Source organism: Morone saxatilis, unplaced genomic scaffold (assembly GCF_004916995.1).
Source record: "Morone saxatilis isolate NCDOM2014 unplaced genomic scaffold, NCSU_SB_2.0 Contig8, whole genome shotgun sequence".
NCBI classification, from domain to species: domain Eukaryota; kingdom Metazoa; phylum Chordata; class Actinopteri; family Moronidae; genus Morone; species Morone saxatilis.
In genome coordinates, this window is record NW_023340257.1 from 3,323,380 (window position 1) to 3,337,116 (window position 13,737).

At 39.0% G+C, this 13,737-nt stretch overlaps 1 protein-coding gene across 1 annotated transcript in view; it reads left to right on the top strand.

The window, feature by feature from the left end:
* The first annotated feature begins 6,600 nt into the window (after positions 1-6,600).
* LOC118341949 (uncharacterized protein C11orf53 homolog) overlaps positions 6,601-13,737 on the top strand; it is a 13,595-nt gene continuing 6,458 nt past the window's right edge. Inside the window, exons 1-2 of the mRNA XM_035680372.1 lie at positions 6,601-6,610; positions 7,614-7,714. Coding sequence (XP_035536265.1) covers positions 6,601-6,610; positions 7,614-7,714 — 111 coding nt within the window. The remainder of the gene's footprint in view (positions 6,611-7,613; positions 7,715-13,737) is intronic.

The window sequence follows — 13,737 nt, forward strand, 5'->3', positions numbered from 1 at the left end:
ACTCCCTTTCACTTATATACAGTACATACACACACCTCATATGCATACACACACACTTGCACACACACACATTACATTTTCACATGCATACATCAATGACGGTGATCTAATAGGGACTGTAATAAAAGGTGGATGTGAAGTGAGTCCAGGAAGAGTCACACATTTACATACATAAGTCCTCTTGTTAATTAATGTGCATTGTCCCATTTTAAATAAATAAACGTAATAAATAAACAACAAACATTTGAGGTGATAATGTCAAAGAAGACAGAATGCTACGTTCTCTGTCTAAATTAATTTGACTTTTGTTTGCTGGTTTATTTTTTGCACTTTCTTTGGTTGTTGTTGTTTTATGTTTTTGGTTATCGCTGTCTGTTAGTTTGTTTGCTGATTTTGCAGGGTATCTATTTAAGAACAGTGTTTACTTTTTTTCGCTTTTTTGTAATTACCATGAGATGATGTCAGGTTTAAAATTTTATATATGAAGTAAGATAAAGCATTTATTTATGTGTTTTTACCTGTTCAGAGGCCGGCTGACATGGATGTGATATATCCCGTATGTGTGTGTTTATCAGTTTGAATAGGCTCATTCATCCTGTATTCTGGCCTGATTTAGTGTGACTTTGGTCTTGTGTTTGCTCTGTGTTTATTGTTTTGACTTTTAAAACAATAAAATGTGGACCTTCAAAGCATGAAAATTCATGTCATTTATGTTTTTGTTTCCAAAAGTGAAATCTAGTAGGCCCGTGAGCCTCTTTGTAGCACATTACTTTTGGCATTTCAACCCATATATTTACCATACACTGCCCATAACACTGTCTGCCCTGTGTAGCAACACAAAGTGCAAACAGGTGATTCACTTAATGTTGACCAGAGGAATTTCCCAGGGAAGGCTAGCAGAGGGATTCTTTATAAAATCAAATGGAAAAGCTGGTAGAATCACTGTTGTGTTGCAGAAACTGGAGTATTAGAGACATAGTGTAAGAGCACATCTGGAGGGTCACATAATGCAGCTGGCAGATCTTTTCCTTCCTCTTCTGCCCCAGGTGTCCGTTGCAGAGGAGAGCTGTGCATCCCTCTTATCTCTGAGTCATTAACTGATAAAAACTCCACACAGCAGTCAGCACACATCAGCAGGCTGCAAAAGTACACGGAGCTACAGTCCTGCTACTGACAAGGAAGTCAGCTCCCATAATTCTCAATAAACACCAGACCTGCCTCAGAGGTGCCGTGTTGAGTAGGAAATACTGCACACTATGGTGGAAGGAAAGAGCCGTCCCCCTATGTCCCTGCTGTAAAATCCCCTTAATTTTCCCTCTGTAAAATGTAATTGTAGCTCTGATTAATTTCTCGTTCTCGTTCTCGTTCTCGTAAACTCGTTCTTTCCAGCAGCGCTAACGTCTAAATTCTATATTTGAAAATGTATGAAAGGAGCTGCAGTCAGAGCCAGTAGACTGATGTTTACACTGTATAGCCGAAGCTAATTGTATAATATTGTGAAGACTGGACTAATTACAAGGCAGCAGAGCTCAGTTTTTAGTTTAAATTATTTTCTACAATGTTAATGTTAATATTCACTTCATATTCTATAAACAATATTCTGTTTAATAAATCTTATTTGTTTATACCTCATTCTGTTCTGTATAGATTCAATTCAATTCAGTTTTATTTGTATAGCGCCAATTCATAAGAGGGCCCATTTCAGAATCTTGCTAAGGGCCCCACGGAGGTAATACAAAATTACCTAGTGCAGCTTCAAAGATGTAAAGTCTTCTTAAATCACATGGACCTTGTCTCATTTTAAACAACTTTTGGATAACCTTCATGCAGGGACGCTGGAAGTCAGTCAGAGTCGGGGGTGCTGAGACACAGTCTGTCTACATTATGGTGTCGTACTAAATGAAGAAGCTCAAGGGAAAATTACTTTACACACAGGCCCGAAATACAATCATGCACATGCAGGGCTTATAGACACGCAAACATGGAGAGCAGGTTGGGTGATGAGTTGCCAAGTAGAGGGGTAGGAGTTGGGTGCCTTGCTCAAGGGCACCTCAGCAGTGCACAGGAGGTAGAACTGGCACCTCTCCAGATGCCAGTCCACACTCCATACTGTGGTCTGTGCTGTGGACCCTCTGGTTCCCAAGTCCCTACAGTTACTGTCGCCACAAAATGCTAAATGCATGACACTCATGATTTAATTTGGATGGCCAGGGTAATTTATAGCTTATTTGATAGTTAGTAACAACATTTTACACAACTAACAACTAACTTTTTAGTGTATAAAACTGATTTTAAAAAAACAAAGAAAAACCTCTTTCCTGCTATAAATACCAGTGTACACATGTAAATCCCTGTAAAGGAGAACGTCAAACATTTGAACTTATGGTTTTCATTATGCCAGATTTCTAGCACCCATGCCCTATTTTTAGGTGTTTCCCCACACTTCCACACATAAGTTACATATGGAACAATACATAAAGAGGAACACAATGAACCTTGATTTGCTTTTAATGTAGTTCATTTCTTACAACATAATACAGGTGCACAATGCATGCTGCCACAGTAAGCCTACTTTAAAATTAGAAAAGCAATTTCATGATCTTTCCTTTCCTGTAATCATTGACACTGTGTATGGGAGGTGTGTTTGGGAAGGGTTGAGACTTTCTGTTTACATCCCTGTTTACATGCACGTGCATATTAATGTTTAACAGGATTAATCAGAATGCACAACTGACAGATGTAGTACATTTTCAGAAACTTGTATGGGAAAAATATTACAGCAGATAAACAATGTGATCCATATGATGAAGGGTATTTAAACCTGCAGCAAACTCAAAACTAATAAACTAAACATGTTTGGACACATTTGTGTATCTGTCTGTCCTCAGAATCAGCTGTCAGTACTTTCTCTCTTTTATATGTTTACCTCCATAAGTCGATAGTAGGTGAGAGGACACAGATCAACGTGCCTCCGGAGTGAGATAAACATTTGGTCATTTGGTGGCCAGGCTCCCTTGGCGCACCTGCGGCACGCTTGTATACTGGGGTGGGATCATAAAAAAAGCATTATCATACATTATGGGTGTGTGTGTTACAGGCTGTTGCAATCCAATCACATTCACTACCTTTATCCTCTTTCAACGCAAGGCTCTGTCGCCATGACGCACTGTTTATGAATTCTGTGGAGAGTGTTCTCCAATAGGGAGTTATTGTTGTCTGGGACATGCAGTATATATGTATATGGCCATGTTTTCTGTGCTTAATAGTGCAGATTTTGTTTTTCACAGTGGTCCTTCTGCAGAGAAATACCACTGTAAAGTAAACTATTTTAAAGAACACAAATATATTGGGAGCTAGGCCACACTTTGGCCGGACTCATAAGATAGCCCTGATGGAGTTATTAGCTCAGAGAGTTTTAAAGGTCCAGTGTGTAACATTTAGAAGGATCTATTGTCAGAAATGGAATATAATATTCATAGGTATGTTTTCATTAGTGTATAATCACCTGAATGTAGAATGTAGTTTTCGTGACCTCATTGTTGTTTTGATTACTTTAAGAATGAGCTGTTTTTATCTACAGACGGGAGCGGGATCCTCTTCTATGGAGGTCGCCATGTTTGAATACCATTGTTTGCTACAGTAGTCAAGAAGGGACAAACCAAACCCTGGCTGTAGATAGATTTGCAATCACCATATTTTCTTCTACACACTTCACAGTGCGAGTGGTGTTCAGTTAGTCGCAATCTACAACTTCACCACTAAATTCCACTAAATCCTCCACACTGGACCTTTAAAAGTAATTTATCCTGATGAAATGCTGGTTAATACTGTGAGCTGTTGCTCCCAGTAGACTGTGGAGGCACAGAGCACACAGAGAGACATTGCATTGCAAATACTCAGACACTAATCCATGGAGACAAGGGTAAACATTGCAGAATGTTCCTGTAGGTCTGCATCATTTTATGGACACAGAATCTTACTTTAAAATTCTCCACTCTGCATGCTGTTGCGTACTGTTTTATTCAGCATATTGTTAGATTGTTCAGGTGCAACAATGTAGTGATGTAGTACCATCATGCTGAATGCCTTCTGTACAGTAAAACCTCAGCTGACCATGTGGAGGCACTAAATTCATGGTTACAGATGTAAACATTTAAACAGCTCTGTGGTTCTGCTGAAGTTGTGTAATCTGGTTCATATGCCCTACTGTCTTTACTCAGTGTATTCAATTCTGACTCTTTTATCAACAAAACAAAAAAGACTATAAGACTTTTTAAGTGCCTCGCCTTTTGAGTCACATTGACAGTACTGTTTGCTCATTATTGTTCATTGAACAGGCTGACTACCACAAAACTGCCCCAACAGCAACGTAGTTTTGTTAATTATTAAATTATTTTCAATGCTTGGGGGTTTTCTGCAAATACAAGTCGGCGGTATCACTTGCATCCCATGTCAACGTATGTAAGTCATAGTGATAGGAAACTGAATGTCCTCAACAATGGCTGAATGTCCATTGTGTTTCCTGTCAGCTCCTCGTCTGCACTTTTAGTGTGTGGCTGCAGTGCTACTATTTAACTTATTAACGTCTTTTGTGTCACTTAGTCAGTGGTGAAAAGTAACTAAGTACATTAACTCAAGTACTGTACTTTAGACTAGTACCTTTTTGAAGCATTTGTACTTTACTTGAATATTTCCATTTCCTACTACTCCACTTTATACTTCTACTACATTACACTTCAGCGGCAAATATTGTACTTTTTACTCCACTACATTTATTTTATAACTTTAATTACAAGTTATTTTTCAGATTTTGATTAATGCTGCAACATAGAAGAATGGGGAACATATTCAGAGTTAGAAAGACTTTATTTAGAGTTATTTGGACACTATTAACACTTGTAGTTTTGTGTTTTGTTACGTAAGAATAGACCACATTTATTAATGCTGCATGCACATGCAATCATGCAAATGGTAGACGACAGAACGGATGTCATGTTATTGGATGAGAGCAGGACGGTAAACTTGAGGTAAGGCTGGCAGAGAATGCCCGCAACAGTAACGATATTTTGCTGTCCTCGGCAACGGTATTTAATTCCGTTTGAATGCAGCATAAGTGTTGTTAAGGGAGAATGAGCATTATTGTGGTATACTACACTGCAATTCATGTACAAATGTACAATAAGCAGTAATTAGGAGGATATTGAGGGAAAATGCTTAGTTAATGGCCTGGCAATTGTAGTGCTTTGTACTGACTAATAAAGAGCCACTATGTGACTGATATGCATGCTAATTAGCAACTAGTTAATAGTGAACATGTGTACCCTAGTGTAAAGTGTTAGCGCAACATTTACTTTACTTTTAGGTTTTAATCTGAGTCCTCCTTCCCCCACTGGCTTGGTGAATAAGGGTCATACTGTCAGTGAGTGTGATGTTTAGGCTTTTGAATTACATTATTGGGAATTATGCTAAGCATGCAGTAACAATGATACGTGTTTGAAAGGATCACACCAAGCTTCATGCAAAACCAAGCAGACATAAACTGTGCCACTTTAATGTTTAGCTAGTTTATCAGACTGCTGTCAGTGTCACTAGGAAATCATGTGTGTCAAAATGTAACCAGGTTCAAGCTTTATCGCGTCAGCATCACGCAGTATGGGAAACTCATGTAAATTCTCATCGCAGCGGATCACATTCTAACGAACTGCGCGAGTCACAGTCGGAAGGCGAAAACACTGTGAGCTCCAGCCAGGAAACAATTAAAATGTTGGATAGGAGTTATAACGTTGTAACGCCAGACACAAATTGTTTAGCCGAGCGTGCCTCCAGCTATTCTCCCCTTTCCTTTAAACACGAGGCTGAGATGACTCATTTGTTTGCAGTTTGCTCAAAGTCTTTTATACAAATTTCAGCACATCAATTTGAGTAGAATATTGCACAATAATGGATTTTTATGCAAAAATGTCTCTTTTTTTAATAAAAAAAAGGAATAGTTTTTGGCAGGAGGCATCAAAGTCTGTCACCAACTGTCTGACTTGAGATGCCACATTATTCTGGGCTGTTACTTCTTCACTGCCTGGTAAAGGTTTTATTTATTCTAAAGCTCAAACTAAAACAAAAACAGAGTCTCTCCCACAAACCAGCAGAGAGAACACTCCTGCAGCTACAAATCAAAATGTGGAAACAATATATCCTTTCAAATTTGGATGATGAATGGGGGTTTGGGGAGGAGTGACATAACGCCATCCTCACCAGCCTCTCTCTTCCATGCTCCATGCTCATGCTTCCAACCCCTAATCTTGACTGCAAATGCAAATAGTCTAAAAAACGTCCCTACCAAACATTTGCATTTAAACAAATAGATAAAGGTCATTTTGAAAAGCTGCCTCCTCATGACTGCAGTGTGAGGTGGCATGTTCCATGTGTCCCTGCCCTCCTGACAGCCTAGTTAAAGCTCCCACTGTGGCACGCCACTCAGTGTGGTGCTACGCGCTGGGATTTAGCTACTGTAGGCAAATACAGCAGAGGGAGAACAGAGAGGCCTCTGTGTGTGTGTGTGTGTGTGTGTATGTCTGCGTGTGTGTCAGACTGCTCAACAGCATCATGGAGACAGGTAAGACACATTCATATACAGGCTGCTCCTGCAGTCATTACTATTGGCATATTGTTTTTTAACCTGTTAAAAATCAGAGTTTTTGCTTTTTTAATTTCACAAGGTAGTGCTTTTATTTTGGAGAGTGCATGGCAAGACTTTTACTGGGATCTTTTTTTTATGTGTAATAATGTCATCTATATTCTGGCTAGTTTTTATGACACAGGTGCTTTCCTACTATTGATTTCTTGTAAGATATATGTTGATTTAGTAGCAATGATATAAGAAATGTACCCGCAAGGTCAAAGTAAGATGTCTGCTGAATATAATTCACATAAATCAGTGTTTGATATTTGAAAGATGCTTTTAATATTAAGCATGCTTGGTCATCATATGCTAATTAATAAGAGTCATATAGTTACATTTATTTAAATAAGGAACAATAGCTTTCAGAATGATGTTTGGCAAAGCAGCAAAGTGCAAAATATATATTTTTATGATGTAATGCAACATAACATTTCATATTTTCAAGAATCTCATTGGGGCTTATCTAAAATATCCATTCAAAAAGCTGGGATCTTTTACATAAAGTTTTTTGCATGCAATTTCCGTTTGCATAATAAAGTTTGCATTTTCATTGACTTTATGCCTCTGCTGCTTCCCAGGAATGTCCCCAAATCACACCAGCACATGTGTGAGATTTGTAATATATAATAGCAAATGTGCTGCTTCTGCTCCTGTGTAACTACTATTTGATTCTTTTGTAGTCAAGTCCTCCTCCGCTGCAAGATCTCAGCCAGTGTTTGTAGTAAATTGCCTCTTTTTAGAGGGCCATTTGCATTGACCAAACCAAAGGCAATTTCCATGACATTTACACACCAAAGAGTCATTCGCCTATATGAATGAAACTGTGAAGCATTCAAATGAACAACACATTTGTGGGGATGGATGAAAATTTGTGTGAAGTCAAACTGTTTCTGGATTTGTATCAAATGTTCAAACTTCTTTTTTCTGCTCCGTCTAGAATACTCTAAGAGAGTGTACCAGGGAGTCCGAGTCAAGCACACAGTCAAAGACCTGCTGGCGGAGAAACGATCCCGACAGACAAATGGGCCCAGATACAGTGTAAGCACAATCTCCTCTAAACCTTTGCCTTTGTCCTGTCCTGTCTCTCCCCACTTCATTTTTCTCCCAAACCAAACAAAACAGCCACAGTTGACATTCTGTTGGTGGCACAATTAAGAGGTCGCCTTTTAAAAATCCTCCTCTCCTTGTTTACATTTTGGCTTGTTTTGTGGACCAACGATCCATGGTTGATCCATTGACCACCTGTACCTCCCCCCCACCTTCTGTCTCTGCTCCCCTCAAGCGCTCATAAAGCCAATCTGTAAATAGCTGAGCACCGTGTGTGTGGAGAGAGACACAAAGCACCCAAGTCCCATCCCGACCTCACAAAGGAACGCTGACACAATGCTCGCAATGGCGGCGATCTCCCAAAAACTCCCCCTGAGGTGGAGGCGGGGTGGGAAGACTGAGCTGGACAGGTAGCATAGAGACACAGAAAAAGGGCAGTGGAGGAGGCTGCCTATGCAAAGTTTGATCCACACACACCTGCCAGCCGACATTGTCCTCTGCTGAGCAGAGGCCGCAGACAAGCCTCCCATTGTTGTCTCGGAAACGCACGCCAACACACTCACACAATCAGAGAAATCATGGGCTCTGCTTTTTAGACCTCTGCATGCACAAGCAAGACCGGCTTTTCATTTTGCACAAACCGCCTGTCAAAAGGCTTTTACAGGACACCATTCACTTTTTGTTTGCTGTTTAGCATCGGCATGTCCACTCTATAGATATGGAGGCCGCTAACGACTCGCGTAATGGGGGGATTGTGTGAGAGACAACAAGAGGAGATATCATCAGATGCATTTTGTATGAGATTTCCAGCTTGGACTTTTATTCAGAGTTTGTAACTTTAGAAAGAGGTCACAAGCACTGGGCTTGGGTCCTGTGATATGGGGGGAGTTGTGAGTCAGAGGACAGTAAGGCAGCAGCAATCCTTAGCTGTGCTGATGAAAGAGTTATTTAAACACAAGTTGTTGTGGATTCAGAGCTGCTCTGAAAGATGGAATATACATGTGGTCGGGTTCAGATTCACTTGGCAGAGCCAAACAAACAGATTTTTAGGGTGCAGGTGGCTAACTGGTAACTTCGAGCTAGCATGTAAGCCAGCCTTATGACCGAAGATGTTCATTTTTGAAGATCCCCTCCAGAACTTTATTAAGACAAATATATAAATACACTAATGTGTGTTTTTTTCCCACAAAAAAGTATGATTTCCACATTAAAATCCTTTGAAGGTCATCTCCTCCTACCACATTAAACCTTCCATAATCTCTGAATATGCAAATGTTGTTCATTTCCAGCTTCAAGTTTCTACATCACACTGTACAAGTTGCATACTGGACCAGGACTGACTTACTCACTACCAATGAGCACAGAGAAACTTTACACTGTTAGCAGATGAATGTGAAAACATCAACATCCTTCTAGTGTCAAACTGCACATACAGCATTCAAACAGCACACTGTAGGAATGAGAAGCAAAAATTATTTCTGAATGGAGGGGAACTTTAAAATTAACCTTTTAAGTTGTTGCCATTTATGTCTTTCCAACGCAGTTTGGCTTCTTTTGTTTCATTTGTTTCAGATATTCTTTGATAATTAAGGTTAAGACTTCTAATTGTCATCAGATCCCATTCAAAGACCAAAACCAACAATGAATTGATCCTCCTGACGAGTACTGTGTGTTTGCCCAAAGCCTGATATATGTTATTTCTCTGTGTGTGCTATAGTGTAAAACTAAAAATAGCTACATGCTCCTGTACAACCTTGGCAGAAGACCCATCACCCGTCGTATAAAGCTGAATTGAAATTGGTTTTCAGGGTCTTTAAGAAAATATCAATGAGCCACATTTTTGTATTACAATAAAAATACACTTAGACTTAATCTCACATACACAATCCTTAATTACTCTACAGCTGAAAATAATGCCCAACAAATGCACTATTTCCTCCTAGTTGAGTAACTTTTCCTAAAAACCACAGCGTCCATCTGTTTTAGGAAATTACTGAGCCTTTTCGGAAAATGAAACTTTGTTTCGTGATCCTTTTTGTAAAGATTTGCATCTCCTGTAGGTACCAGGTGAGAGCTACAGACAGACAGGGTAGAGACGTCAGAAAGTGTTGTTAGACAGGCTAATGCATTATTGGTTTTGGTCTTTTATGGGATTTGTTCATGGTAAGAAAAAATGGAATAATGCAAACCGTACGCTTTAAATCTGGCTCCAGAACAGCTTTGCTTCTGAAAAATCTGTGTAATATGTATGTAAGTTGCATCGTTTGAGTGGGGCTAAGATACATCTTATTTGAAGTTGTTTGCAAAGTGCTGACATCAAAATGAAACCAGAAATGAATGGTGTAAAAGCAGAACTGTCCAAACTTGACTTTAAACCATGACTTCCAACATGTGGAAGCAGCAGTGTGTTGAATAGGAGACAAGTGTCTCTGTCAGGGGTCTATTGAGTCCACAGAGAAGACAACAATAACAGTTCAAGAATCTAGCTTTGGCCTCTTCACAATAGCAATAACAAGCTCTCTACAGTGTTACACAACTCAAAATGCTGAATTACTGGTTCAGTTTCATAGCTGAGCAACCCTTTACCTTAGATACAGAATTAAAAATAAAAGATTCATTTGCATATAGGCTGTCATTTCAAATGCTTATTTAGAATAAAATCCAAAAGAACCCTACATTAAAGTGTGATGATGTAACTTTTGAAAGAAGAAATATCACATTCTTACTCTTACAAATTAAAAGTTAAATAAACAAGCAATAAAGCACACCTTTGATCAGTGGCTTTGCTGCTACAGTCATATTTGGTCTAGTGTGACCAGTAGATTATGGATGGTGGATAGATATAGCTGTGTGTTTGACATTACTGAGTTAGTTCACTGACTGTTATACTCAGGGGCATGCTCAGAGGGGGGTCTGGGGTGCCCCAAGTGCCACCCAATTCAGAATTAGGATACTGGTATCATGTGAAACTATGACCTAATCCATTGGTACCAATCATGCAATACTAGCATGTGGGGGAGGGCCCCCAAAGTTAGGTAAAATCTTGGCAATGGAAAAACTCAGAGGTTTCAGGTTCAAATGGATCCCTTGACCTCTGACCTCAAGATATCTGAACGAAGATGGGTTCTATGGGTCCTCATAAGTCTTCCCTTTGCAGTCATGCCCACTTTATGCTAATCCCATGCAGTTTTTTGCATGTGGTATAAATGTGTTATTTTTGCCAAGTGTACTTGAATATGTCTGCATATTGGGGTTCATAAACAGTATAACACCCCTGGTTACAAAGCTTCATGGGGGGTCGCAGGGCCTTCTTGATTTTAGGCCATACTAGAAAACTTGAAAAAATACACACAGTAGGCCTATGTCTCAGGATTTGGTTCGTTTCTGTGAAGTAATATACATTTAAAGTAAAATCATTGTCAAATGAAACAATGGCCAAGAAAACACTGAATTTGTCAAAAAAAAAGAAGCCTACGAAGTGTGTATAATCTAACTTAACTTAACATTATAGTTATTTACTGACATCAAACTTGGAAAGAACACAAGTTCATCTGATTCCTGTTCCCACAATTCACTCTTGAAGTGTAAGGAAGTTTGTATAATTCTTTAAAATGATGACAAATGCATAATACAGACAGAGAATTGTATAGAAAGTTCCCCAAGCATGAAATAATCTGCTCAAAATTCGTCCAAATCATTAATTTTACACAAACTTCTTGCACCTACTGAGTTAATTATTTAGGTTCATTGTACAGTTTTTAATATAATATGAAATACCCATAAAATATGCCACTTAAACAGGGGTCATTTGTTTACTAAATGATATAAAAGGGGTCCCTTAAAGAAAAAGGTTGGGAACTACTGCTCTAACTGCCACTTGTGGCAACAGTTCAGGGGGCACTTCATGAATACATTTGAACTGAACTGAACCTGGTGTAGTATTTTTTAGCTTAGAGAAGTTTTATTATAAAGTAATTTTAAATTTCCTATAGTCAGCTCAGTATATGTTGGCCATACTTCCATCACACTGGCTTTTACATGCAGGTATATAGCCTGCAGTTCGGCACCTTTTCAACGTGAGGTTTGCTTATATGTTTATATATGACTCATGAAGACCTAAAGACACACAGTAACTAAAGCCATCCACGTCCTTGTGTTAGCTAATGCCACCTTTTATCTGCGGGAATAAAAGGCCATTGAGAGCGAGGAGCAAACTCTGACCACAGGGTCGGTCTCCTCATGTTGGAACACGGAGAGCCACAGTGACAATAAAAAGACCTTACATCATTTCACCTCATCTGCCTCTCCTTTCTGAGAACGTTTCTATTGAGGTGCTGTGCCCAAACATGCTGCAGTGCTATTACATAAATGATTAAGGACAGTGAGAAATGAAGTCAGTGACATTTTATGAGGCTGGAGACACTGTGCGATGCTTGTCAAGCAAGAACTAAAGATAATACTGAATTTTAATGATAGCTGTAGGGACATTGTGGCACTTCAGCAGCAAATCATGATCAAATAAAATACTGAATAACAGAATAGAAACAAAACATAGGAGTCATTTGAACAAAAAGTCCTGAAAATTTAAATACTAGAGCATGATGAATGAAAAGTAAGTAAAGTGACTGCAATAAAGCAAGAAAGATAAAAGAGACTTTATGCGTAATGTTCAAATAGTCTCGCAAAAAATGATGTAACCTGTGTGTTCACTTGTTATAGCATGAAACGGTGGGACTATTTTGAAAGTATCAGCGTGGTAATGTGAGCAGATGAAGAGTGTTTTACATAGGAAGGAAGAGTTTTTCTCTGAAATAATGTTAAATATATCCATCATCATTATCCTCCTACCCCCCGCCCTTCCTCCACCACACACACACACACACACACACATAGCCCGACAGTCAGAGCTTGAGCGAGCTGATTTCCATACACAGCCTTCAGAGATGCACTGGGCCGTACCTGGGCCACATGAGGAAGTCTTGGCACTGGCAAATCACATTCAAATTATGACCTCAAAATTTGCTTGCCTCCCGGCCAACGCGGGCTTAATATCAACTCTTTCATGTTAGCAGTATGCAAACAAGCGAGAGCCTCTCCTGTCAAACCCTGTCTGTGTTTCTGCTGCACTCTGATATGTCTAACTCTGCACGAATCTCCAACTGCTTTGAGAACAGAAACAGACAAATGATTCATGTTGGTTGTCAGGAAGATTAAGAGATTAACAACATGAAAACATAACATTTATGTCAAATATAGTATTGATCTAATATGACTAGATGAAGGAGCTAAGAGTAACAGGATGCAGCACAGACAAATAGACAATAAACTCGTCAACACTATAGACTCATGCTGTGCAGCCAAACATTGCTCTAATGGAGACGTAAATATGAAACTAGGAACAGTCATCAGCTGCATTTTCAACTTCAAATACCCAATTTGTCCAATTTAATATTGTAGATTCTGGTTTGCACAGATGAGCGCATGAATGTTATTTTGGTGAAACGTTGCTGTGATGATGGTGTTTTTTATACTCTTCCACATGATGGCTGTTTGGCTGCTTCAGCTCTGCCTGCACATCTTTTGTGATCAATGTTTCCTTGTGTTTTAACCTCTTATAATTTTTTTACCTGACTTTTTATATTTTATCTCCTATTGGAATTTTGGGAACTTTGTTTGAAATGACAGCATATTAAATGTGTCTCGTTGATGGAATGGTGTCTTGGGTTTAAACAGGGGCGGATCTAAAAAAATATTCATAGGGTGTCCAGAGGGAAGTATGGAGACTACCTAGTAAAGCATTGAATAGAAGTATCTAAAGGTAGCATTAGAAATCAATAAAAAAATGTATCGCCATATCTTCATAAATTTTTCCATCCATTAGTCTAAAATGAGGCCATAACAGATCATTCAATTACGTGTTACACATTGTTTTGTAACATGTTATTTTTATTTTTGATTTTTGATTAACCTAAACGAATGTGTTTATTTGACAGCATTTCAGTCAGCCAACTCAC